At 47.3% G+C, this 27,484-nt stretch overlaps 1 protein-coding gene across 14 annotated transcripts in view; it reads right to left on the reverse strand.

Annotated features, from left to right (window-relative positions):
• TENM4 (teneurin transmembrane protein 4) overlaps window positions 1-27,484 on the reverse strand; it is a 636,641-nt gene that overhangs the window by 101,373 nt on the left and 507,784 nt on the right. For 8 of the 14 annotated variants that reach the window (XM_083435952.1, XM_083435950.1, XM_083435949.1 and 5 more), the window contains 2 exons: window positions 15,552-15,737; window positions 7,634-7,660 (listed from right to left, as the gene is read on the reverse strand). In XM_083435952.1, coding sequence (XP_083292078.1) covers window positions 7,634-7,660; window positions 15,552-15,737 — 213 coding nt within the window. The remainder of the gene's footprint in view (window positions 1-7,633; window positions 7,661-15,551; window positions 15,738-27,484) is intronic. The other 6 variants (XM_083435951.1, XM_083435958.1, XM_083435956.1 and 3 more) reach the window with 1 other exon arrangement.

A 27,484-nucleotide genomic window follows, 5' to 3' on the forward strand; every position in this document is an offset into this window, starting at 1 on the left:
CCATTGGTTGATTTGATTGACATCCTATGCCCTTTTAAATTGTGGTGGGTTTTTTTGGGGGGGGGGTATTGGTTTTTTTATTTATTTTGATTATTTATTTTGTAGTTTTATATTTTGATTTTGTTCTGTGAACCGCCCTAAGACCACCGGGTATAGGAGTGGTATATAAACTCAATAAATAAAAATTAAAATTAAAATAAATAATAGTAATAACGATAATAAGTTAACCAGCCCTGCTTAACAAAGTACAATCTACTCCCTTCAGTTCCTGGCTTGTAAGGTTAATTCAAAGAAGATAAAGCAAGTATTTTATAGATGACTTTTTTAAAAGAAGAAGAAGAAGAGTTTGGATTTGATATCCCGCCTTTCACTCCCTTTAAGGAGTCTCAAAGCGGCTAACATTCTCCTTTCCCTTCCTCCCCCACAACAAACACCCTGTGAGGGGAGTGGGGCTGAGAGACTTCGGAGAAGTGTGACTGGCCCAAGGTCACCCAGCAGCTGCATGTGGAGGAGCGGGGAATCGAACCCGGTTCCCCAGATTACGAGACTACCGCTCTTAACCACTACACCACACTGGCTGGAAGGGGGGGGGGGGAATGAAAGGAGGGCAACGAACAAGGAAGAATGGAGATGTTCACTTCTTTACATCTCTGAATCTGAAGGAGATGATGTATGCCTTTAAATCCTCTTTCTCCACCCACCCTTGTTCCTCTGTTATCTTTTGATTTTCTGTGCCCCCCAGCCCCCTTCCCTCGTATGGAGATGAGAGGCAGGAATGGGGAGCCAGGCACCTATTATTGGCAAGAATTGCCACCCCTCTAAGTGGGTAAACAGAGACAAAAGCAGAACCTTGTCCCTTGAGCTAACAAAGGATACTTAAAAGGGGTGGAGGTGGAAGCAACATAAAGAAATCCAGGGGCATTTCATTCATTCAATTAAGGGGAAACAACCTAGCCACCACAGAGATGGGCAGCCCTTCCGAAGCAGCCAATTTGGCAAGGAGCAGTAGCCTTTGTTGCAAAGTTTCTCTGTCCCTGAAGGGCTAATTGGCTTGCCAAAGCAGCTTTTGCTCCTTCCCGGGGATTAGCGTTTGTTTGCAAGCATGATTTGACCCTCTCTGTTTCTTGGATGTCCAAGAGAGGCTGCCAAGAGGGAGAGGGTCAAAAACTTGATCCGGAGGTCCACCACCGCATGACGGAGAACGGAAAGGCGGTGATGCCTTGCAAAGAGGGAAAAGCATATGAGTTGGGCAGGAGATATGAGTTGGGCATGTTCTGCTGGGGTTAAGGGGGCCGAGTTGGAGAAGCTCATGGAGGGTTAGGTGGTAAATGGCTACCAGTCACCAGGATGTTCCAGGATCACAGGAAGTATTGTGATAGGAATTTTGAGGTCTTAAAGGTAAAGGGACCCCCAACCATTAGGTCCAGTCGCAGACGACTCTGGGGTTGCAGCGCTCATCTCGCTTTACTGGCTGAGGGAGCCGACGTACAGCTTCCGGGTCATGTGGCCAGCATGACTAAGCCGCTTCTGGCGAACCAGAGCAGTGCACGGAAACATCGTTTACCTTCCTGCCAGTGCGGTACCTATTTATCTACTTGCACTAGCATGCTTTCAAACTGCTAGGTTGGCAAGAGCTGGGACAGAGCAACAGGAGCTCACCCTGTCTCGGGGATTGGAACCGCCGACCTTCTGATTGGCAAGCCCTAGGCTCTGTGCTTTAGACCACAGCGCCACCCGCGTCCCTTTTGAGGTCTTAGATATGGTAAATGTTCATAAGTGTACCAACCAAGCACATACATAGATCAGCACAGGAAGACCGACCTGGAGCCATTTTTGATTTCCAAACTGACCAAATGTTTTCTCTGCAAGGTCAAAGGAAAATGGAAAAGCCTCCCCATTGTCTTTTCCTTCACAAATCCTGTCTGAAGGGCATGTCTGTGTTTGAATAGGGTGTGAGCCTGTGACATGGCCCAGGAACTAAGTATTTATCTTTACAAAAGACTGGCCAGGCTCCCCAGGCAATCCAATCAAGTAACCTGCCAGACAGGAGATAAACAATGACAGGAGAAAAACAACATTCAAATTTCTGTTGTAGACCGCTTTTTCCGTGATGTAGGTATGATGTATCTGGGGTGGTGGTCTTAGATTACACCTCTTCTGTGATGTATGTATGATGTTTCTGGGGGGTGGTCTTGATCTACAGGGTGGCAATTTCAAAAGTTCATATAAGGCCTTGCACGCCACTGTTCTGGGTTCCTCCTCCCTCCTTCGTGTGGTGAGTGAGGACCCTGTTGCAACAGATCAATAAAGATCAGGCTTACTAGCTGCTTTGCTTCTCAATAGTCTCTGGTTGGCCTCTGTCATTCTCTCCTACCAATAGGGAACCTATGTAAGGACTCTATATGGGCTCTTGGATACCCCATAAGGGAAAAGGGCAATTTTTGTTTACAGCAGTATGCCCCCCGAATACCACTTGGTGGGGAACAAGAGCCAGGATATGAGGTCGTCCTTGTGTCCTGCTTGTAGGCTACCCATAGACACCTTATGAGGAACGGCTAAGGGAGCTGGGCATGTTTAGCCTGGAGAAGAGGAGGTTAAGGGGTGATATGATAACCATGTTCAAATATATAAAAGGATGTCACATAGAGGAGGGAGAAAGGTTGTTTTCTGCTGCTCCAGAGAAGCGGACACGGAGCAATGGATCCAAACTACAAGAAAGAAGATTCCACCTCAACATTAGGAAGAACTTCCTGACAGTAAGAGCTGTTTGACAGTGGAATTTGCTGCCAAGGAGTGTGGTGGAGTCTCCTTCTTTGGAGGTCTTTAAGCAGAGGCTTGACAACCATATGTCAGGAGTGATCTGATGGTGTTTCCTGCTTGGCAGGGGGTTGGACTCGATGGCCCTTGTGGTCTCTTCCAACTCTATGATTCTATGATTCTATCTTGCTGGTCGCTGTGGAAAACAGGATGTTGGACCAGGCAAGCTCTTGCTGTGATTCATCACAGTTTGTAATATATTCTTAAGATGGAAATATATATATATATATATATATATATATATATATATATATATATATATACATTCTTCCCACCTTGGATGAAATCTATGCTTCCAAGTGTCATAAGAAAGCTGCAGAGATAGCGCAGGATAGTGCGCACCCCGGAAGTGATCTCTTTCAGCTTCTGCCTTCTGGAAGAAGGTACAGGGTTATAAAGACTAGGACTAGCCGCCTGAGAAACAGTTTCTGTCCAAATGCGATTTGGGTTTTAAATGCAGCGTAAGGTAGTCTCTAGAGGGACAGATTAATCAACCAGCAGCACAATCCAAAGCACGTTTGCTCACAAAGAAGCCCCACTGAATTAAATGGGATATACTCCCAAGTTGGATTGCATGGGGTTGGAGGCCAACGCATTGATATAAAGGGGAAGCGACCTGGTTTTGCTCTGTAGCCAATAACCTAATGCTTTTAGTGGGGCAGGGGGCCTTCTTAACAACACCCTCCCCCCACATCGGCTTCACAACTATGCGCAGCAGTACCACTGCAGTTTCAAAAGGATGCGCTTGTCCAAGTCAATCAAATCTACTGCCATCATGACAGCCATAACAAGAAAGCATTGCTGCCTGTGGCCTCTGCGTTTAATGTGCATAATTAGCAACACGTTTCGAAATGGCAGGCAATATACTCCAGCATATACGTATCTCTCTCTCCTGCTGCAGCTATAATTCCATAAATTAAATTAATAAAGCACGGCTCCCAACCCAGGAGAGTCTTGAAAGAGGAAGACTGACTTTGGAGCAGTCTTTTTACGGCTTTTTTGGGGGGTGGTGGTGAGACATTTTAGAAAGTGTGTGGTTTCAAAGGCTGAAAACAAAACCTCACTTAAAAGCACGGAGGCCTGAATCTCATTCTCGCATAATTTTGATGGATTTATTTGAAAAGCGGCTCTCTACTTTTTGTTTGTGAGGATAGACGCCAGCTTGGTTGTAAGCCAACGTTTCTCTCAAGTGGGGATTCGGGTGGGTTTTGTGTTGGGGTCTGTGTGTGTGTTTGTGTGCGCCTGTGTGCACAAGCAGTGGAAAAGCTTCCATGTTTGGGGGCTTTTTCAGCAATAGAGTTCATTAGTACTGACCCAGAAACTCCAGCGGGTGCGGAATGCCGCGGCGAGACTCCTTACGGGGTCCTCGCCGCCGGATCACATTCACCCGGTGCTTTACCAACTGCACTGGCTCCCGGTGGAGTACAGGATCAGGTTTAAGGTGCTGGTTTTAACCTTTAAAACCCTATATGGCCTAGGACCCTTGTACCTACGGGACCGCCTCTCCTGGTATGTCCCACGGAGGACCTTATGGTCTTAAATAAAAACACCTTGACGGTCCCGGGCCACAGGGAGGTTAGCCTGGCCTCAACCAGAGCCAGGGCCTTTTCGGCTGTCGCTCTGATCTGGTGGAATGCTCTGTCACAAGAGACTAGGGCACTGTGAGACTTGACATCTTTCCGCAGGGCCTGCAAGACAGAGCTCTTCCACCAGGCCTTTGGCCAAGGCACAGTCTGACCCCCTCCTTGTGGTAGCCCTCACAGAACTCTAGCCCAATGGTTGCCATTACCGTAATTTGATTTGAATCGATTTTATAATGAATTGACTTTGGAATGCTGTGTTACTTTTATTGTTGTTAGCCGCTCTGAGCCCGGCTTCGGCTGGAGAGGGCAGGATATAAATAAATTATTATTATTATTATTATTATTATTATTATTATTATTATTATTATTTCTTAGGGAATGTCCCACCAACTTCAGTTGACCCTCAGCCTGCCTTCTGGCTTATCCATCAGGCGTTAGATCTATGAGGGGCTCATTCACCTGCGAAGGTAGCCCATCTAAGAGAAGAAAAACTCTCATCCTAAACCTCCACTGCCTTGAGGGATATCTTCAAGAGAAGACAAGGCCAAGGAGTCAGAACCCTACACAAATCCAGAGTGGAGTCCCTAGGACGGTTGGACGGCGCCTTGTATGCCTCCTTCTGGCAACTTCTACAGCCAAGCTGGTGCCGAACGTCTTGATCTGCTTTCCTTTGGACCCCATCAGCGAAGCCAAGAGAAGGTCTTGTTGTCTGGGCAGCCCAGGGCCTCCAGACACACTGCCCAGGCTTATGCCCCGGGGAGGACACTTTGGTGCTGCTAATACAGCAGTTTGACTTCACCCCCGGAGGTGAACTCCATTGTCTCTTGAGTCAAGATGGGTGCCACCCCCGGAGGTGAACTCCATTGTCTCTTGAGTCAAGATGGGTGCCAACAAGAGTGAGGTGCATCTGCCTGTCATTGGCTGTTGTTCCACCTACTGACGGTCTCCCTGCCTTCACCCCAGCAGTCACAATGCACACCAACCACAACCACCTTTTAGTTAAGAAAAGACGACAAGTGATCAGGGACATGAACCTTATAAAACCAGGCATGGTGTAGGGCAGGGGTCAGCAAACTTTTCAGCAGGGGACCAGTCCACTGTCCTTCAGACCTTGTGGGGGGTTGGGCTATCTATCTATCTATCTATCTATCTATCTATCTATCTATCTATTGGGGAAATGAATTCCTATGCCCCACAAATAACCCAGAGGTGCATTTTAAATAAAAGCACACATTCTACTCATGTAAAAACACCAGGCAGGCCCCACAAATAACCCAGTAATGCATCTTAAACAAAGGGACACCTTCTACTCATGTAAAAACACTCTGATTCCCAGACCGTCCACGGACTGGATTTAGAAGGCGATTAGGCTGGATCCAGCCCCTGAGCCTTAGTTTGCCTACCCGTGGTGTAAGGAAAGAGGACAGAGGATCTTTGACCCTGCTCTCGTGATTCTATAACCTTCAGTCAGCCAATGAAGCTGAATTATGGGAGATTCAGGACACAGGGAAGGAAATTCACACAGCACAAAGCTAACTCACAGAGCTGGTATCTGCTTTTGAATGTGTGCACCAGAGGGGCATACTTTGGCCCCCACCTGTTGCACAGTCACCAAAACCTTTGGTCATTGTTGCAATTTGGGCTGCAACGCTGCTCAAGGAATCGCAAGTCGGGTTGACTTTAGTCAATGAAATGTGCATGAAAAAATAAATAAATAACCCACAGCAGTTCTAAAGGAGCAAAAGCATGTGTTGCAGCAGAAACACAGGAGGAAATGCCTCTTCTGAAATGGAGCTTACAATTGGCAGTTTTTGTTTCTTTTTATAATGGAAACAACAGCAGCAAAATTAAAAAGCCATTACCTGATTAATCAAGGGCACCACTTTAATTGATGGAAATATCTCAGTTTAAGCTTTTAACTGAACTGGATGTGTGTTGCAGCAACGGATGAACTCCCAATGAATGCATTCAAAATATGCTGGCCTTTCTTTCGTTGCAACTTGGTACTGAATTTAGCCAGTTTGTATAAACTGTGACCCACCCGGACACCCGGTTGCAAGTCCACGCTAACTGCAGCATGGTGTGAACTGGCCCGTTCGTAAGCAGGTTCACTCGCTGCTTTTTAAGATAGCAAAAAGACATGCTCTGATGCAGTCCGTGGGGCAGGTAGCATATCACCCAGAAATCTTAGCTGACACAGTGCAGCCCAGATATTCCTTGACTCCAGCTGCCATCAGCCCCTGTCACCATGGCTGGTGCTTAGGAGATGATGAGGACTGGAGCCCAGCAAACATCTGCAGGGCCAGCTGTTCTCTAGCCCTGACCTATAGCACGTATCATAAATGCATCAACGGGTCAACTTCACTTGGGGATTTTGTCGGAACTTGCGTTCGGCTGAGCTACTCCTCCGGTCGAGTCCTCCGACAGTGATTGACAACCTGAGCCTTTGATGAGGCTCCAGGCACGTTCCCTCATTACACAGAGTATACAAGCAGCAGAAGGACGAGAAATATGAGCTACATTGCTAAGAGTTTTATTTCTAACTACGCAGGCAGAAAAGAATATACATCCTCTCTCTGTGAAAGCAGAGAGGCAACTGGTACCAGGAAACCAGTAACATCAACATCCGTCTCCTGTCTCCGGTGAGACTTCCAACAGTCTGTAATCTCTGGAATGTAAACAGAGTCTTGTGACTCCAAGCACTGCACAGTGGCACAAACAGAAACCTAACAGATTTGGTCCCGCTGAATTTTGCTACAGTCAAGATTACTAGTTTCAAACTGAAAAACTGAAAACCAAGAGACTTTGTACATCAAACACACTCACCTGTGTCTTCACCTCTTGGGCCATACAATTATTATTATTATTATTATTATTATTATTATTATTATTATTAACCACATGCTGATGCAGTAATTGCTGCTATTCCCACCCCCACCCCCAAATAACTTGGCTAGGTGGGAAGGAGAGATGGAATGGGTAGGATAAACATGGATATGACATGATGGAAGTTGCAAAAAAAAACAACAACAACATTCCCCCTCCGTTCAGCCTAAATGCCTGAAAAGCCAGGCTTTTCGTACATTAGGTGAGAGCGCTTGTGAACATGGAGAAAAGATGCCATCTGATTTATTGACTCGGGTGCGTGCAAACAAATGGGGAGGGTCGTCTACCTGGGTTTCAAACACAGAGACAAACGAGGGAGAAAAAAGAGGAAAGGAAGACCACCGTACCTTTCACTACCTTATCCAGATAGTGAGCTTGGGAGATAAAAGACAGGACATGTAAAGTAGGGTTGAGTCAAGTGCAGTACAGCTTAGTACGAGACAGTGCAGAAGTGTTACAGAGGCGCTGGGAAGGAGAGGAGGAGTGTCAGAGGTTGGGGAAGGGGGGAAAACGAGAACATCAGCAACAACAACAACAACAGGAGACCGAGCCTTTGTTAGGGAGAAGCAGAAAAGTGGCATGAAAGGAGGGGACAGTACCAATACCATCAGTCAAGGAATGGCGAAAAGGTCTATTTATTTATTTTGGGTGCTGCGGGTAATAAGGTCAGGATAAATGGCAGCCAGCCTGAAGGTCCTACGAGCCTTTTCACGGCTATAGCAACCTCTTGCCACGGCCACCACTAAATGCATTTTCCCTCCTGCCTGCCTATCATTCATTTAGAGGGCATCAACACGGCGCTTTATGGGGTATCGTAAAGCGGAAAAGACCAGCCGCCAGCTCCAAGGACCTGGGAATCCACAAAAGTTTTCCTTTTCTCCGCAATTAACAGTTCATGTAGTGCTATCATTGTATGTGCTGCTTTATGTTCAGCAGCCCCAGCAAAACTGCCAGGTCTCTTCCGCAAGGAGCTTACAATCTAGCTTCCTCCCAGTTAACCGCGGGAAGCCCAATTTTAGTTTTGAACCTTTCAATGATTCACATGCAATCAGCATTTCATAAGAGACAAATAGCTCAGCTGGTTAGAGCGTGGTGCCGATAATGCCAAGGTTGGAGGTTTGATCCCCTTACGTGACAACTGCATGGCAGCGGGTTGGACTAGATTGTACTCAGGGTCCCTTCCAACTCTATGGAAATGTGAGGTGGTAAATGTGTGCCAAAAGTAAAATCAGAACAGGTGGGTCATGAGTGCTTCAATCCTGAGACAGGAAAACAGCACAGGGTCTGAATATTCTACCTCTTCGCTAGAGAGCTATCAGCACTAAAATAAAAAAAGGAAAAGAAAAGCCCTGAGTGTTCTGAATTTTGACTGACAGCTGTCTATCACAGTGGTCACAACTGGTGACGTCATCTCACAGCCCAGACACTGAGCGGACCTTTCAAAATCTCTGCTAAGCCAAGGGAGACACAGCTTCTCCACTCCACCTCATGGCTGGGGTGGCCTCATCCAGGTGGGTGGGGTGGAGTCTCCTTCTTTGGAGGTCTTTAAGCAGAGGCTTGACAACCATATGTCAGGAGTGCTCTGATGGTGTTTCCTGCTTGGCAGGGGGTTGGACTCGATGGCCCTTGTGGTCTCTTCCAACTCTATGATTCTATGATTCTAGGTCCCCGGCTAAAAGGTGGCACACATGCACCAAGGAATGTGACAACATACGGGGCTGGCGGCAAGGTGGTAGATAAAATTCAGAAATAAGCGAACGACATGGGCCCCTAGGCCAATTTATGGCAAAAGCGAGAGTAAGTTTTGAAGTGTGTTCCATAGTTGTCAGACAATTCCTCCCACTCTTTGTGCTTGCGCTCACCGTCTCTTAAGAGGGGCGTTGAACCAGGGTGCCCCCCCTCGCCGGTACAGCCTGAAGCCAACTGCTTTGACTTTGCGGATTAACCTCGCCAAAGGGGCAGGGCAAATACCACGACGATATAAAGGGACTCGGCAGAAGAAAAGAGAGTTTAAATGGCTGGCTTAAGGTCAGAGCGAGAGTGGAGATAATATAAAAGAACTCCCGGGAAATTTAGCCGATGGGGTGAGTGAACAGCTCCTTTTCTTCTGAGCAGTTGACAACTTCAGAAGTGGGCATGGGGGGGGCTGGGGGATGCTTCTGGAGAGGGGTGGGGTGAGATATTTTCGGCTAAAGCTCTCATCCTGCAGAGCTCTTTGCTCTTATTTAAAACGTCATCCGAGTAAGGACCGGGCAAAGCTTGCTGCTCCAATTTGGGCACCATTCCCACGCTCCTTCCAGTCTGGCTCTCAAACGGCTCCTTGTATTTTCCATTTATTCTCCCCCCCCCACTCCACCCCGCCCCTCCTGCACTGGCTCAGGCAAGACCACCCAATGAGAAGGGCCGTGACCTCCGAAAGAAATTTTTTGGCGCGTCCCCCCCCCCCCCACTTTCGAGTCTAGACTCTAGTATGTCTAAACGGGCAGGAGGAAGCACGAGATTCGGATTTGCAAGCAAGGAGGTGAGGAGATTGATGACTTGGCTCCGGGATGGGACAACCTCAGCTGTCGCCTGGCGGTTCAGAACATTTGCTAAAGGATAAAGGGGAATGGAAGCACCTGGGAAACACTGCCAGGAGGGAACGCCCGACAGGTTTAGAAACTCATCCAGGCAGCCCAAGTTACCTGGGTCACTGCCGCAGTCTCTGGGAGAAGCTGCCAACCTTTTGCAGCAAAGAGCCAGGCCGTGGGGCCCGCAGAATAACATGGTACAATTCTTGGTGCACCGCTTGACTTAAGGCTGCTTACGGTGGGAGAGTGCATGGTTGGATGCTTCCTTATTATTATAATAATAATATTATAATTATTATAATAATTTATTATTTATACCCCGCCCATCTGGCTGGGTTTCCCCAGCCACTCTGGGCGGCTTCCAACAGAACACTAAAATGCAATAACCTATTAAACATTAGAAGCTTCCCTAAACAGGGCTGCCTTCAGATGTCTTCTAAAAGTCTGGTAGTTGTTTTTCTCTTTGACATCTGGTGGGAGGGCGTTCCACAGGGCGGGTGCCACCACCGAGAAGGCCCTCTGCCTGGTTCTCTGTAGCTTTGCTTCTCACAGTGAGGGAACCGCCAGAAGGCCCTCGGCACTGGACCTCAGTGTCCAGGTAGAACGATGGGGGTGGAGACGCTCCTTCAGATATACTGGAACAAGGCCGTTTAGGGCTTTAAAACCAACACTTTGAATTGTGCTCGGAAACATACTACTATTATTATTGGCCCAGTCCAAATCTGGTTGAAAGGTATAGGAAGTAATAAATGGGTAACTGACCAGAAAAAACATGAATTGGCTCAGTAGGTTGCAGGACAGTGCTAGAAAATAAATAAAAGAAGAAACCCTAATAAAGGAAAGCAGGAGAGGCCATCTGCTTTTCCATCTCTGTCCATCAACAGCACGCTGTTAATCAGAAGACTGGTGGTTCGCACCTACTCAGGGCAGGATTATTGCAATGCAGGGGGTTGGAATAGATGACCCCTGGGGTTCCTTCCAAGCCTACAATTCTATGAGTCTAAGCATCCGGACAGCACACTGAGCAGGTACGAAACTCACCTGGTCACTGTCTCCCTCCGTATGGTGAAGTGCATTGCATTTCTGCTTAAATCATTGCAATCAGTTGGGTCTCCAGCTGTTTTCGGACTACAACTCCCATCATCCCTAGCTAGCAAGTCCAGCGGTCAGGGATGATGGGAACTGTAGTCCAACTGCAGACCCAAGTTTGGGAAACCCTGGTCGAACGTTAAGGAGAAGCCTCTCCCGTTTCTGCCAGAGACTCCTAGCAATGTTTACCTGCGCACATGTCAATTACGGGTCAGGATGGGGGTTCAGCCACTTTGGGGGGGGGAGGGGTTGGAGTGGATGACACAATTTTTATCAGGGATAAAGCAGGCAGGGAGACAAGATGTAACAGCGATTTATGGTCCACGGCGCATGTGCCCATGCAGAAAAATCACACTGGGATGAGGGGGGATGCTTGCCACACACAATGACCTTCCATGCCAATGTCCTTTCACATATGCCAGTTTGTTAATCCTCTCCCCACTCCCATCCCCAAAATATTGGATTTTTATGGTGGTGTAATGCTTGTTTTTTCAGCGACTATTGTGTTCCCTACACCCATGACAGACCATGCTGCATTGCAGGGGGTTCGACTAGATGACCCCCCCCCGAGGTCCCCGCCAATTCTATGATTTTATGATTCTATAGGATAAAAGCAGCAACGGGGGCAGAGACATCCTGCTAAACATGGACTGTCAGCAGCTCCTCATTTTATGTGTTCAGAGTAGAAAAGGCAGATTGTAAGACTTAAAACCATAAAGGATGGAACATCAAGAAGGATGATCGCCGAAGAATTGATGCTTTTGAATTATGGTGCTGGAGGAGGCTCTTGAGAGTCCCATGGACTGCAAGAAGATCAAACGTATCCATTCTGAAGGAAATCAGCCCTGAGTGCTCACTGGAAGGACAGATCCTGAAGCTGAGGCTCCAGTACTTTGGCCACCTCATGAGAAGAGAAGACTCCCTGGAAAAGACCCTGATGTTGGGAAAGATGGAGGGCACAAGGAGAAGGGGACGACAGAGGACGAGATGGTTGGATAGTGTTCTCGAAGCTACCAGCATGAGTCTGACCAAACCGCGGGAGGCAGTGGAAGACAGGAGTGCCTGGCGTGCTCTGGTCCAGGGGGTCACGAAGAGTTGGACACGACTGAACGACTAAACAACAGCAACAACAAAGACTTAAAACAGGGCAGTCTCAAATACTGCCCTGGGTTCCAAACTGTTTAGGGAATCTTTTAATGTTTGATGCATTACGGTATTTTAATATTTTGTTGGAAGCTGCCCAGAGTTGCTGGGGAAGGCCAGCCAGATGGGCGGGGTATAAATAATAAATTGGAAATTGCAAGAAAGGGATGTGTAGAAATAAATGGGCATCTCCAACCCCATCGTCCAGCCCGGTCACTGATGTCCAGCACCGAGGGCTTTCTGCCGGTTTCCTCACTGCAAGCAGCAAAGTTAAAGGGAACCAGGCAGAGAGCCTTCTCGGTGGTGGCACCTGCCCTGTCGAACGCCCTCCCACCAGATGTTAAGGAGATAAACAATCACATGACTTTTTGCAGACATCTGAAGGGAGTCCGGTTTGGGGATGCTTAGAATATTTGATGTTTTGGTGTGTTTCCTTTTAATTTTGCTGGAAGCCACACAGACCACATCTTGTTTCAGACCACATCTTGTTGCTAAGGCCCCGATCCTGTGCAGCTCTTCAGGCTTAAAAAACCCTCACTTGCATTTCAGTTTTTTAAAGAAAGAAAAAAGACTTTCTCTTGAGTAATGCAGCAAGGAAGGCACATCTCCACCAGGAGAGACTTCTCTTTAGCTGGAAACTACTCTCGTGGCATCCTTTCATGTAGCAGAAGTCAGTTTTTTAACTATAAGCTCCAGGTTCCCTTTGCAGGAAATGCTAGAAGTTTTTCCCCCAGAAGAAGCCCAAATGGTTTTTACAGTGAGCCGGAGTAGGCTTGCAAACAGCTGATTAGGAGGTACAGAACAAATCCTACGCAAACTCTCCATCCAGGCAACTGGCCTTCCCTACCTGCAAGAGCATTTATTTGTTTTTAGAGTCTCTGCCTTAAGACAAAACGCTTTTGCATGTGGCTGTCCACAACTGCATTGATGCAAAACAACAACAACAACCCCCCCCCCCAGTAAACCAGGAAAACATATGTTTGGAGAAAGAGTAATGTCCTGAGATGGCAGCGTGAAGGAGTTGGTCTGGGCTGTGAAGTGGCTGGTTTAAGGTTGTGCTAACATGGGGTGGAGATATGACAATTGCATGCTGAACGCCATGCTGGAACAGCCGGGCTCCCTGGTGAAATGGGGCAAAGCTTCACCAGGAAATTGGACGAAATTGGAGGGGAGAAAATTGTCAGGTGGGAAGACCGCTCAAAGCTTCCGGTTACATGAACTATGCAAAAGTTCTCATAAAAGTGAAAGAAGCCCTTGTGCCCAACTCAATGAATTGAAGTTCAAGAAGGACACTGACAAACTGACAAAGTTCAAGGAGGACACTGACAAACTGGAACGTGTCCAGAGGAGGGCAACCAAAATGGTCAAAGGCCTGGAAACGATGCCTTAAGAGGAACGGCTAAGGGAGCTGGGCATGTTTAGCCTGGAGAAGAGGAGGTTAAGGGGTGATATGATAGCCATGTTCAAATATATAAAAGGATGTCACATAGAGGAGGGAGAAAGGTTGTTTTCTGCTGCTCCAGAGAAGCGGACACAGAGCAATGGATCCAAACTACAAGAAAGAAGATTCCACCTCAACATTAGGAAGAACTTCCTGACAGTAAGAGCTGTTTGACAATGGAATTTGCTGCCAAGGAGTGTGGTGGAGTCTCCTTCTTTGGAGGTCTTTAAGCAGAGGCTTGACAACCATATGTCAGGAGTGCTCTGATGGTGTTTCCTGCTTGGCAGGGGGTTGGACTCGATGGCCCTTGTGGTCTCTTCCAACTCTATGATTCTATGATTCCTATGAATACTCGATGGAAGAAGAGTTCACGACAAGCTAGTGGAGTGAAACAGGCAAAGAACAGGTCTTGGGGGTTTTAAATCTGAAAATGAAGCATTTTCGTGGCTCCCTCTGTTCCACTTATTGCTAAGTTTCAGGCTTTGGCGATAAGCTGTCAGCAATGTTTAAATGAGGCACTTTTGTTTCTTGATTTGTTCTCATGAAAGAAAGGAAGAGGGGGAAGTCCCCAGGAAATCTGGGGCTAAAGGAAGGGGGGTGGAACCCCAACCCACCATGTCAGCATGGATCCCTCAATTCAGTTAGGGGGAAAAACCTGAATCTTGCAATTTAGATGCATTATGGGGGGAGCGAAGCAACTATTTCCACATTTTGGATAATTTACTGTATTTTCCCTATAATGGGAAACAATTCCCCCGGAGGATCCCCATATCTAGGCTGCTAGGCTGTTTCTGGTCACTTTCATTTAGGGAAGTTTTTAATGTTTGATGTTTCAGCCAGATGGGCGGGGTATGTATGTATGTATGTACGTAGAGTGGTATCTTGGGTTACAAACACCTCAGGTTACAAACACTTCGGGTTACAGACTCCGCTAACCCGGAAGTTGTACCTCAGGTTAAGAACTTTACCTCAGGATGAGAACATAAATCGCGCGCCGGTGGTGCGGTGGAAGCGGGAGGCCCCATTAGCTAAAGTGGTACCTCAGGTTAAGAACGGTTTCAGGCTAAGAACGGACCTCTGGAACAAATTAAGTTCGTAACCAGGGGTACCACTGTATGTTTGTATGCATGTAAAGGTAAAGGTATGTTTGTATGCACGTAAAGGTAAAGGGTTCAGTCGTGGCTGACTCTGGGGTTGCGGCGCTCATCTCGCTTTATTGGCCGAGGGAGCCGGCGTACAGCTTCCGGGTCATGTGACCAGCATGACTAAGCCGCTTCTGGCGAACCAGAGCAGCGCACGGAAACGCCGTTTACCTTCCCGCTGGAGCGGTACCTATTTATCTACTTGCACTTTGACGTGCTTTCGAACTGCTAGGTTGGCAGGAGCAGGGACCGAGCAACGGGAGCTCACCCCGTTACGGGGATTCGAACTGCTGACCTTCTGATCGGCAAGTCCTAGGCTCTGTGGTTTAACCCACAGTGCCACCTGCGTCCCTATGTATGTATAAATATGAATATGCATAAATAAATAATTAAATAAATAATTCCTATGCACTCTTAAGCTTTACCTTAAACTTTTTTTTTATCTTGTGAACTGTCCTGAGATCTTCAGATGAAGGGAAGTATATAAATTTAATTAATTAAGGTCTGGGAACTTGCTCCACGTGGAAAAAAAAAAAAAGCGGAGGAGACTCTTGGGGATGCTGGTATCAACCACCCTGTGTCCCCTTTTCTGGGCTTGTTGGAGACTGGAAACTTGAGCATGGGCAGAGCGTCAAAGGACATTGGTCGGGGGCTGCCACACATGGGAGCGCCACACATGGGAATGTATGACACTGGAACATGGAAATCCAGGAACGGAAGGAAGGGGGTGTGCATGCTGCGGGGAATGTTGCGGCAGTTCGATTAAGCATGCTCTTTTCACCCAGTTCCTCCACCCCTCCTTCCGCCCCACCACCCCACCGATTACCCCTTTCCGCGTGGGTTTTCCCCGTAGTCGAAAGCGCTCTCCCCCTACCCCTACCAATGGTGCAGTGCTCTCCATTCCAGCCTGGGCTGCATTCGCACTTGCCGTCCCGGCACGTCCCGTGCTCGTTGCAACGGGGGTGACACGATCGCTGGTCGCAGGCGGCGCCCATCCAGCCTTCCTCGCAGCGGCAGGTGCCTCCGACGCAGACGCCGTGCCCTCCGCAGTCAGCGGCGCAAATCTCTGCGGAAGAGAAGAAAGGGGAAGGTCGGGTGGAAGGGGGAGAAAAGGGAGAGAAAGTCAGAATTTTAGTGTTTGGGTGGGCGAGGTGGAAGAAAGCAAGGAAGAAGACACACTCTGCTACCTTGCCGGTGGGGGAAGAGAAAAGAATTCCTGCAGCTCATAATGGTAATCCTTTCCAACAATAAGAATCTAATAAGCAGATTACAAAACAGAGTGAAGGAATGGGTTTCCCAAACCCAAAACTGACTGCGCAGGCAGTTCTGCACCAAAATCCCTATTTTTCCTTAGCTAAAATGCTTTAACTTGAGCTCTTGAGCCAAAACCCAGCTGTATAAACAAGTGCTCAGAGCCCTCTCCTTTATCAGTTTGTGACGGCAAGGATGGCCTTGACTGTACCAGTAGAACAGGGAAGACACGTCTGTGCCTTATCTTATATCCTGACCACAAAAACGCACAGACCTAGTCTGGGAACAGCGCCAGAGGGTGCTCCAAGATAAGAGTAAGAACAGGAAGATCCTTTTATGGTCAGAAGTACAGGAAGGAATATCCTTTTATGGTCAGAAGTATAGGAAGGAATACCCTTTTATGGTTAAGAGTGCCGGAGCAGGAACATCTGTGATGTCAACCTGCGTGTACAAGCTGACGTGGCTGGATTCCTGGGGAAGGGGAGAGAGGGTGCCTGGAGGATATATATACTGCATGAAATCTCTCATTTCTTTGGACTTGCTGTGGACTGACCACGCAAGTGCCTTTCTGCTGTTCCGGAGAGCAGAAATAAAGAACTCTTTCTCTGAACCAACCCTCGGTGTCATTTGACTTCCTTCCTCCTGTCCGGGAGCAACGCAGACCCAGTCGGTGAACTCCAATAAGGCTACAAGAGGAGATGGACACGAATCTGGCGACGGCCGAAGCCAAATGAATCTCCTGTTTACTTTTGAGTCCTATCACGGCTCCCATGGCGTTTGAGTGGAACAGGGCAAATCCAGAAGCAGTGTGTGTGGCAGAGGAGGCTCTGCCACAGCAAAGAAACAAAAGCCGCTTTTTAATTAAAAACTGCTTAAGCATGAAAACAACGAGCCTCCGAGTCGGCCGAAAATAAAGTTAAGTGTCCCAGGCAAAGTCTATTTATTTGCGGCTTGTTAGCTTTTTGGTTACGAGGCCAGGAGCCTACGAAAGCCTCATGTTTTTTGAAATATACTAGGAGTTGAGTGTGGATTTCATGCTCTTTATTCAGCTCAGAGTAGTGCGGAATGGAAGTTCCCCCGAAATGTCTGCTTATATACATTATTTACACAATGGGCCCCACGTGATTGGCTAATTCTGGGATTCTCCTGTAGGCCAATCAGGTTGCGGATTCACTTCCACCTGGAGTTGGATTGGGTGGCTCTTGCGGACCAATCAGACTGCTGCATTCTGGATCCTATTGTTCTAGGACCAATCAGACTGCTGCATTCTGAATCCTATTGTTCTAGGACTAATCAGACTGCTGCATTCTGAATCCTATTGTTCTAGGACTAATCAGACTGCTGCATTCTGAATCCTATTGTTCTAGGACTAATCAGACTGCTGCATTCTGAATCCTATTCAACTCAGTACATAACATTTTTGTTCTCGGATGTTGCTAACCTTCGCAAAGGATGTCTCATTTTATCTCCAATGTCTTGCAGGACTTTGAAACGTGGCGGAAAATGCAGGTTAGGGAATCTGCTGGGCAAGGAATTTGTTCTCCGCCCCCGTTTCTTAGGTTGATACCCACAATCCCAAGCGCTATGGTTAATAAAAATACGCTGTGGCCTTGCGATTCACTTCATCCAGCCCTTTCACTGCAAGATGGACTGGAACTCAGAAAGCTCTCCGTTTGTGCATCTTGCTACATTAAATGTAGGGCTAATCCCCCAGAGAGTAGCTGGGGAGGAAGAGGGTTCTGGCGTTATACAAGATGTTTGCTTCAGGTCACTGCCTGCAGGAGTGGGGGTGGAAATCGCGCCCAACCTCTCAGCCTGTGCTAAAGTTACACCTGGCTGAAATTCAGCCTTATATAACGATCCCTCGAAATATAATAGGCGGAGGCAGCAGCAATAGGCGGAGAGAGCCAGTGTGGTGTAGTGGTTAAGAGCGGTAGACTCGTAATCTGGGGAACCGGGTTCGCGTCTCCGCTCCTCCACATGCAGCTGCTGGGTGACCTTGGGCCAGTCACACTTCTCTGCAGTCTCTCAGCCCCACTCACCTCACAGAGTGTTTGTTGTGGGGGAGGAAGGGAAAGGAGAATGTTAGCCGCTTTGAGACTCCTTCGGGTAGTGATAAAGCGGGATATCAAATCCAAACTCTTCTTCTTCTTCAATAACAATAAATTAGAGCAGCAACGCTGCGGCAGGAAAGGCCGTAGCAGAAAAACAGAAGGTCCCGGGATCATTCCTGAAGGCATCTCTGAGTGGGACTGGGAGACAGTCCCTGTCTAAAACCCTGGAGAGCCGCTGTAAGTCAGTGTAGACACTACTGGGAACTGCAGTTCGCCCCTATAGGGAGCTACAAGTCCCAGGAACCCGAACGAACTACAGTTTGTCCCATCAGCCTGCGAAGCTGCCTTGCACAGCATCGGCCCATTGGTCTGTGGAGCCATTGCTATGTAAACACAGAGGTTCCCCAACCAAGTTACACATCACTTGGGAAGACAGGCCAAGTAAAACCAGTGTACTGGAAGAAGCAAAGAGCACCAGTGTCGAAGCAATAATTCTTCAACATCAGCTTTGTTGGACTGGTCATGTTTTGCGGATGCCTGATGATCGTCCTCCAAAGCAACTACTCTATTCCGAACTTAAAAATGGAAAGCGTAATGCTGGTGGTCAACAAAAGAGGTTTCGAGACTCTCTCAAGGCAAATCTTAAAAAATGTAGTATAAACACCAACAATTGGGAAACGCTGGCCTGCGAGCGCTCCAGTTGGAGAACAGCCTTTACCAAAGGTGTCATGGGCTTTGAAGACACTCGAACTCAGGAGGCAAGGGAGAAACGTGCTAAGAGGAAGGCACGCTTGGCAAATCTACACCGTGATCAACTCTCGCCCGGGAACCAATGTCCCCACTGTGGAAGGACGTGTGGATCCAGAATTGGCCTCCACAGTCACTTACGGACTCAGTGTTAAAACTGTGTTTATGGAAGACAATCTTACTCGGCTACGTGATCACAGAAGAAGAAGAAGAAGAAGAAGAAGAAGAAGAAGAAGAAGAAGAAGAACAAGAACAACAACAACAACAACAACAACAACTTTTGGTATGCTTGTGGTGCTAATAATAATAATAATAATAATAATAATAATAAACAACCTGCTATTTTTCTAGAAAAAGAGGTGCCAGAACTCATTATGAACACTTGTTTATGAAAGACAATCTTACTCAGCTATGAGGGATCGCCAAAGAAGAAGAAGAAGAAGAAGAAGAAGAAGAAGAAGAAGAAGAAGAAGAAGAAGAAGGTGCTTGTGGATGGGAACTGCTGAAGGCTTATTCAGGTGGGGGCATTTTGCTAACCTGTGGGCGCTCGCCACAAGGCAGCGTGCGCTGAGAGGTTTTGCCAGTCTAGAGGAGAGAGAATTTAACAGGTTGCTTAAAGCCTGCGTAAATAAAAGGAAAGGGAGAAGACAAAATACATCACATGGCAATTAATGCACATGGTTATCTTTCTTGGGGGCTGATTTCCAGAACCTTGTGCTTAGCGGGATAAACTTCCCGATGACTCTGCCTATTATTCTTGGCAACTTGGTGAAATTGAAGGGGAAATCCTCAAAAGATTTCCTTCCTGTTCCTTAAGAGAACATATTTACCAAATTTGGGGAGGCTTTATGAGAGATATTTTTCAGGAAGGAAGGCTGACGGCTGTCTGGCATCCTCCCCTCTACAGAAAGCATAAGCCATCCCTAGCCAGACTGATTGCGTTTTGCCCTTTGTGGTCTAGACAACTAAGAAAGAAATGTTGTGTTTTTTTGTTGCGTTTCTCAAGTTGCATTTTGGAAACCTGCCTTTTAAGATCCTCTTGCATTTTATACTTGAGAGAGATGCTCCCTGGTGGGCTCAGTGGGCTATAGACCCTCATCCCAGCGGACTCAGCCAAGGCCAGCTAAGTTAAGAAACAAAATCATCCTGAATTGAGGGCAGAGGTGGGACAGGGCGGGGGGGGGAATTTACCCCTACTCCAAACTCCTTTCCACTCAGTCACTTGACCTAGCAACTGGGCAGAAGGGTAAAGGTAAAGGTAAAGGGACCCCTGACCATTAGGTCCAGTCACGGACGACTCTGGGGTTGCGGCACTCATCTCGCTTTACTGGCCAAGGGAGCCGCCGTACAGGTCATGTGGCCAGCATGACTAGGCCGCTTCTGGTGAACCAGAGCAGCGCACGGAAACGCCGTTCACCTTCCCGCTGGAACGGTACCTATTTATCTACTTGCACTTTGATGTGCTTTCAACTGCTAGGTTGGCAGGAGCAGGGACCGAGCAACGGGAGCTTGCCCCATCGCAGGAATTCGAACCACCAACCTTCTGATCAGCAAGTCCTAGGCTCTGTGGTTTAACCCACAGTGCCACCCGTGTCCCGTACCACCAACTTTAGAAACCACTAATTTAGAGTGTGACTTAAATGGCGAAGGGACCCTTCTTTTTTTATTTGTTCGATGCTGCAAAGCAACTTGCGCAAGGATAAGGCTGTCTCTGTCTACATCATGCCCAATTTTTATGGGATGACAATGAATTATGACATCGCTGTTTTGGTCCAAACAGCCCAGCTGTGGTCTCTGGTCCCCTTACCGCCCTCAATATAGAGGTATCTGAGTCATATGTGCAGCCTAAATTAAAAAGAATAGTCGTAAAATAGGGGTTTTTTTTGCAGGTGCAATGAAAAATGAGATTATACAAAATCTGAGACTCGGAAGCAAATGAGAAGAAAGCTGAGGAGAAAAAAAGGAGGCTTTAAATACTCTGCTTTTCAGAGCAGATCTAACAGACTCTCTGTGGGCATCAAAGCCTTTTCCCCAATAACAAATATTTTCACACCAAATGTTTCCCTCCAGCCCTCCCCGCAAAAAAACTTGATGGTTAAATATTTCCTTTCATCTATAATCTCTTTTCACTGTTTGTGAGAACAGCTCAGGCTGCTCCCTGCGCCATCGTGAGGTGCTCAGTGCGCTCCCGCTGTTTCCCTCACACGCCGATTCATTTGCCCTGTTGCTCAGAAAGTCTCATGTAAGAAGGGGCCTGAGACAATTTTTAAGGCTGGAGAGCTCTCCTCCTTAAGACTTTCAGGGTGAATTTTGACTTCGGAGTTGCCTACAGGTCCCTCTTCAGACAGGGAGAGTTGAAATGTTAAGGGAAATTGCTATGTCTGCAGAAGGCATAACAGGGACCAGCAAACTTTTTCAGCAGGGGGCCAGTCCACTGTCCCTCAGACCTTGTGGGGAGCCGGACTATATATTTTTTTAGAAAAATAAATGAATTCCTATGCCCCACAAATAACCCAGAGATGCATTTTAAATAAAAGCACACATTCTACTCATGTGGAAACACCAGGCAGGCCCCACAAATAACCCAGAGGTGCATTTTAAATAAAAGCACACATTCTACTTATGTGAAAACACCAGGCAGGCCCCACAAATAACCCAGAGGTGCATTTTAAATAAAAGGACACATTCTACTCATGTAAAAACACGCTGATTCCCAGACCATCCGCAGGCCAGATTGAGAAGGCGATTGGGCCGGATCCGGCCCCCGGGCCTTAGTTTGCCTAGTTGCTTTGTTGCTTAGTTTCCTAGTTGCTTAGTTTCCTTCCCATGGCATAGAAGACACCCTCTTGTTCTGCTCATGGTACAAGTAAAGACACACACACACACACACACACACAGTTGTTGCTGTACAGAAACCAAGCTTCTCCCATGTGACTTTACTGCTGCAATTATTTCATTTCATTTATTTATTGCACATAAAGGACCTGAGGGTGGCAACACAAGAACAGGGTCTTCTCTGTGGTGGCTCCCTGTTTGTGGAATGCTCTCCCCGGGGAGGCTTGCCTGGCACATTATACACCCTTAGGCACCAGGTGAAAACGTTCCTCTTTAACCAGGCCTTTGGCTAATTAACATCTTATGCCCCTTTTAAATGTGTCTGTGGGAGGGGGTGGTTGGAGGGGGTTTATCGGGTCTCCCCTCCTCATTTTTATCATGTGATTTTTCTTTTTGTCTTGTGTTTTATGCTGTGAACCTTCCAGAGATCTATGAAGGTACGGCGGCATACGAATTTAATAAATAAATAAGCAAACGGGAAGGTGATAAGATGAAGCAAATAACCTGGGTCCCACTGAAGCTCATCAGTTGACGGCCAAGAATTTAAAGCATGTTGCGAGTATCAGATACTAAGCTCACAATTTAGAGGCCTGGAGATGAAGAACCTGGAAAGTGGGGAATTTCATCCACATGCAATTCTTCAACTGATGTCTTATTCAACATCTTTATCAACGACTTGGATGATGGACTCAAGGGCATCCTGATCAGATTTGCAGATGACACCAAACTGGGAGGGGTGGCTAACACCCCAGAGGACAGGATCACACTTCAAAACGACCTTGACAGATTAGAGAACTGGGCCAAAACAAACAAGATGAATTTTAACAGGGAGAAATGTAAAGTATTGCACTTGGGCAAAAAAAAATGAGAGGCACAAATACAAGATGGGTGACACCTGGCTTGAGAGCAGTACATGTGAAAAGGATCTAGGAGTCCTGGTTGACCACAGACTTGACATGAGCCAACAGGGTGACGCGGTAGCTAAAAAAGCCAATGCAATTCTGGGCTGCATCAATAGGAGTATAGCATCTAGATCAAGGGAAGTAATAGTGCCACTGTATTCTGCTCTGGTCAGACCTCACCTGGAGTAATGTGTCCAGTTCTGGGCACCACAGTGGAATTTGCTACCAAGGAGTGTGGTGGAGTCGTCTTCTTTGGAGGTCTTTAAGCAGAGGCTTGACAACCATATGTCAGGAGTGCTCTGATGGTGTTTCCTGCTTGGCAGGGGGTTGGACTCGATAGCCCTTGTGGTCTCTTCCAACTGCATGATTCTATGTTTTCCCGTTTGTAGCAAGCGAGTGCTCAGAATGAGCTGTGCACAGTTTTCTGCGCCACCGGAGGAGAGAGAGGGCATGCATTGCATGCGCTTCCCGCAAAACACTGCAAAACCTACTAAATAAAAATAGCAACACCTGGCTTGAGAGTGCACTTCTTGTCCGTTGGAAGCAATCCCTCTTGGCTGAAGAAAATCTGCTTCCACAAAGTAATAAATTGTTCCTGGCTTGAGACGGGCCAGTTTTCTAGGGGAGGGAGAGGGGATTGGCTCACGAAACATGTGAGCGGGTTTAAGACGCTTGCTGTTTGCTTCCTGGCCAAACCTTTGATCCCAGCAAATGTCCTGGTCTTTCTTTCCCAGCATAACAAAAGCCAAACACCCAGGGGTGGGTTCTCAGGGCTTGCTGGAAACGGGAGAATTTGCAAACGTGCAGCAATTGAGAGTGTAACACAGGCCTTCTTCAACTGCTGCTCTCCAGAAGTCTTAGGCTACAAGTCCCATCATCCATGGCCATTAGCCATGATGGCTGGGGCTGAAGGAAGCTGCAGAGTCCTAGATTTGAAAGGGATCCACAAGGGCCATCTAGTCTAACCCTCTGCAACGCGGGAATCATAGAATCATAGAGTTGGAAGAGACCACAAGGGCCTTCGAGTCCAACCCCCTGCCAAGCAGGAAACACCATCAGAGCACTCCTGACATATGGTTGTCAAGCCTCTGCTTAAAGACCTCCAAAGAAGGAGACTCCACCACACTCCTTGGCAGCAAATTCCACTGTCAAACAGCTCTTACTGTCAGGAAGTTCTTCCTAATGTTGAGGTGGAATCTTCTTTCTTGTAGTTTGGATCCATTGCTCCGTGTCCGCTTCTCTGGAGCAGCAGAAAACAACCTTTCTACCTCCTCTATGTGACATCCTTTTATATATTTGAACATGGCTATCATATCACCCCTTAATCTTGATCTGTAGTATAAAATATCTGGAGGGAACCAGGTTGGTATAACGCTACAGAGGAAAGACAATTCTCACAAGTCTCAACAATGCAACTCTGGAAAAAGATTCCATTGAGCACATGGATTGATAATACGGACAGATTAGCTACATATCAACGAATTGCATGTCGACGCAAATTAAGAATGGATAAACATGAAGAAATCTGGAAGGAATATTTAAGCGATAAGGCGGTTAGTGGCGGGAAGTAGGGGGAGGAGAGAGAGGTGGGGAAATATTGTTAAAAAGGTGTAGTCATAGGTATATCAGTGTACAGTGGTACCTCGGGTTACATACGCTTCAGGTTACAGACTCCGCTAACCCAGAAATAGTACCTCGGGTTAAGAACTTTGCTTCAAGATGAGAACAGAAATCGTGCAGCGGCAGCAGGAGGCCCCATTAGCTAAAGTGGTGCTTCAGGTTAAGAACAGTTTCAGGTTAAGAACGGACCTCCAGAACGAATTAAGTACTTAACCCGAGGTACCACTGTATTCAAATCTGAATTGTCAAATTGTGTTATTAGTGTTATTATGGTTTTTGTTGTATGTGTCTTTTGCAGTTGTTGTTTGTACTGAAAAAATGATTAAATGATTAAATAAATAAATAAATGCAACTCCGGAGATACTATAGGCTTGTGGTTAGCTACTTGCCAGGTCGCTTGGGGCGAATTCAAACGGCTCCGAGGCGAGCAGAGACGGCCATTTCCAGTTCCACCTTCCAGAAGAGTCTGGTCATTTTTGAAAAACGAAACTCACTGACCATGCTTAGTTTAGGGCTGAGTGTTCCCACGGGTAACCTCAAAAGTGAGGGAAGGCCCTCATTCATTCTTTTGTTGCAGTCTATGTCCAATGGGACGCAGGTGGTGCTATAGGTTAAACCACAGAGCCTAGGACTTGCAGATCAGAAGGTCGGCGGTTCGAATCCCCGCGACGGGGTGAGCTCCTGTTGCTTGGTCCCTGCTCCTGCCAACCTAGCAGTTCGAAAGCACGTCAAAGTGCAAGTAGATAAATAGGTACCGCTCCGGCGGGAAGGTAAACGGCATTTCCGTGCGCTACTCTGGTTCGCCAGAAGCGGCTTAGTCCTGCTGGCCACATGACCCGGAAGCTGTACGCTGGCTCCCTCGGCCAGTAAAGCGAGATGAGTGCCACAACCCCAGAGTTGGCCACGACTGGACCTAATGGTCATGGGTCCCTTTACCTTTACCTATGTCCTATTCAAAGTGGAGGAAGGAGGGATGAGTAATGATGCTAGCATCTAGCTCACTTTTCAAACACCTACCCACCCACCCCCTTTTTTCTATTAAGAGAAAGATCATACATTTGTCACCCAAAAAAATCTTCCATTCGTGGCGCTTACTGGTTTACAAGATGGCTGTTGGAGCGGGTGGGGTGGGGGGAGATTACATTTGTATGCAAGGGAAACAAAAAGAGAGAGAGATAGCCGCTTCTGTTACCCGTGCTAAATCCTTTAATAAATGTGGATTTAATGCTAAGATAGAAGATCAGGTAAAAATTGCCCAGAGCTGCTTAAAAACTGGAACCGTTCCACTGACCTTCAAAACGTTATTAGAAAATTTAATAATTACAAACTGTCTTAAGTTGGATTTTCTGGTTTCAAGTGAGCTTAATTAAGCAGCAGCACCCCACCCCACTGGTACTCTCGGTTTTTTATCAGAATTGGAGGGTGTGATTTTCCTACTGTGTTGCAATTAAAGCAAATGAACAAACAAACAAACAAACACCCTCCCTGATAGGCTGCTCACTGTCAGTTCTCACGCTGTAGCTCAAGGATGAACCTGTGTGAAGCCACAACGTCAGTCTTTTGGGCTACATAAGGACAGCAAAGCCACAATAAATTATCCCTTATTTTCGAACGATCCCTGGGTGATGAATCAGTTCCTCTCTTTTAGGCGCCACTTGGGTTATTTCCAAAAATTTTAAACAAGCGAGTGGTGGTGGGGAACCTGTGAAAATTTGAACGCCAACGGTTGCTGATAACACTCTGTTCCTCCATGATGTTATTCCCCACCCCCCAAAAAAACAGCTCCATGTTTGCCTTATGAAACACCTTGGCACCCAAACAGGGAGGAGGGGTCTGTCTGGATGTTGCCCTAAGCCAGGAGCCCCCAAACTGAGGCCCGCGGGACCGATAAGGCCCGAATAACTTGTTTATCTGGCTCGTGGTGACCCCCGCCGTCTGCCGCCGCCGCCCGCTCTTACCGCCGCTGCGCAGCTGCCCACTTCTGGGTCGGAGGAGCACCGGAAATAGCTTGTGCACATGTGCAAGTGTTGTGCGCATGCGCAAGCATTATTTCCGGTGCACATCTGGGTCGGCGGAGGCCTGTGCATATGCGCAGAAGCTATTTCCGGTGCTCCTCCGACCCGAAAGTGTGCTGTAAATAATGTGTGTACACACGTATGGGCATGCGCTCCCCTGCCCTCTGGCCCGCCGCGCGATCGACACTGGACACACCAGCCCGAGGCGTGGTAAGTTTGCTGACCCCTGCCATAAGACCCTTCCTGTTTGGGGTTTCCTGTGCCCAATAAGGACTGAAAACTAATGGAGGAGGTTGCTGGGCTGGTCAGCAAGTTTCTTTGTGTGACAATGAGCTTAGCTGGCCGCTTAGAATCATGGAATCATAGAATTGCAGAGTTGGAAGAGACCCCAGATGTCACCTAGTACCAATGCAGGAATCTCAGCTAAAGCACCCATCAGATGTGTCCAACAGCAACCCAAAATAAAGAGTTAGGTTGCAAGAGCTGCAACCAAGAGATGGTGACCTAATGGGTGGTCCACAGCAGTGACCAGAGGAGGAATGGCCGCTGGGAGGAGCTCAGACGGAAGAAACACCATGGTGTATCTGCAGCAGCACAACCGGACGCCGTCCTCTGCCCCAGCTGCAACAGAACATGTCTCTCCCCTATCGGTCTCCTACAGCAACAGTGGAGAACAAAAAGACTGGGACCTAGTGGCAGATTTCCGAGTGGAACGCAAGCAGCAAGCATAGAAACAGCAAGGATTTCTGGCTATTGTTCCCAACGAAAAAAGGCTTTTCTCAACGTGCTAAATTATGATTCAAAGAAGAGTTTTGGGGAGCACAGGAAAAGACCAGGAGCAGATTTCTGTTTTGTGTGGAAGGCGTGCAAGTTCTGTTCCAGCACTGAAACCATATTCCTGGGCTCCTTAACTTTAACTGAGGTTGCCTGTCTGCAAAGACCACCATTTCCAGGTAGTAAAGAGCACAGATCCTATAAGATTAAATCCTGACATTCCATTCTTTAAAGGTCTCCAGAGACGAGGGAGATACGATTATGCCTTCCAACCCACAACAACAAAAACAACAGCTTACCATTAAAAAAAGAAGCCCTTAACTATAATTCCTGAAGAAAACGAGAGGCAACTACAATTTGAGGACTGGTTTAATACAGCAGACTACCCTCTTCCGTTATTTCTGCATATAACTCCTCTCCCCAGCCCCGCTCCCACCTCAGTCCCACGGAAAACAACTCCCTCCGGGGGTCGCATAGCAAAACATAACCTTTCCCCTTTCTGCATTTGTAGAATGGACCTCAAGTCACTTTTTGTCAGGCAGTTCAGTATTACACCCAACGACTCCATCCCTCACAGAGCTGTTTCCCATGTTAAGAAAGTTATTATTGTTTCAT

This window comes from Podarcis tiliguerta, assembly GCF_965153285.1.
Source record: "Podarcis tiliguerta genome assembly, chromosome: 4".
Classification (NCBI taxonomy): domain Eukaryota; kingdom Metazoa; phylum Chordata; class Lepidosauria; order Squamata; family Lacertidae; genus Podarcis; species Podarcis tiliguerta.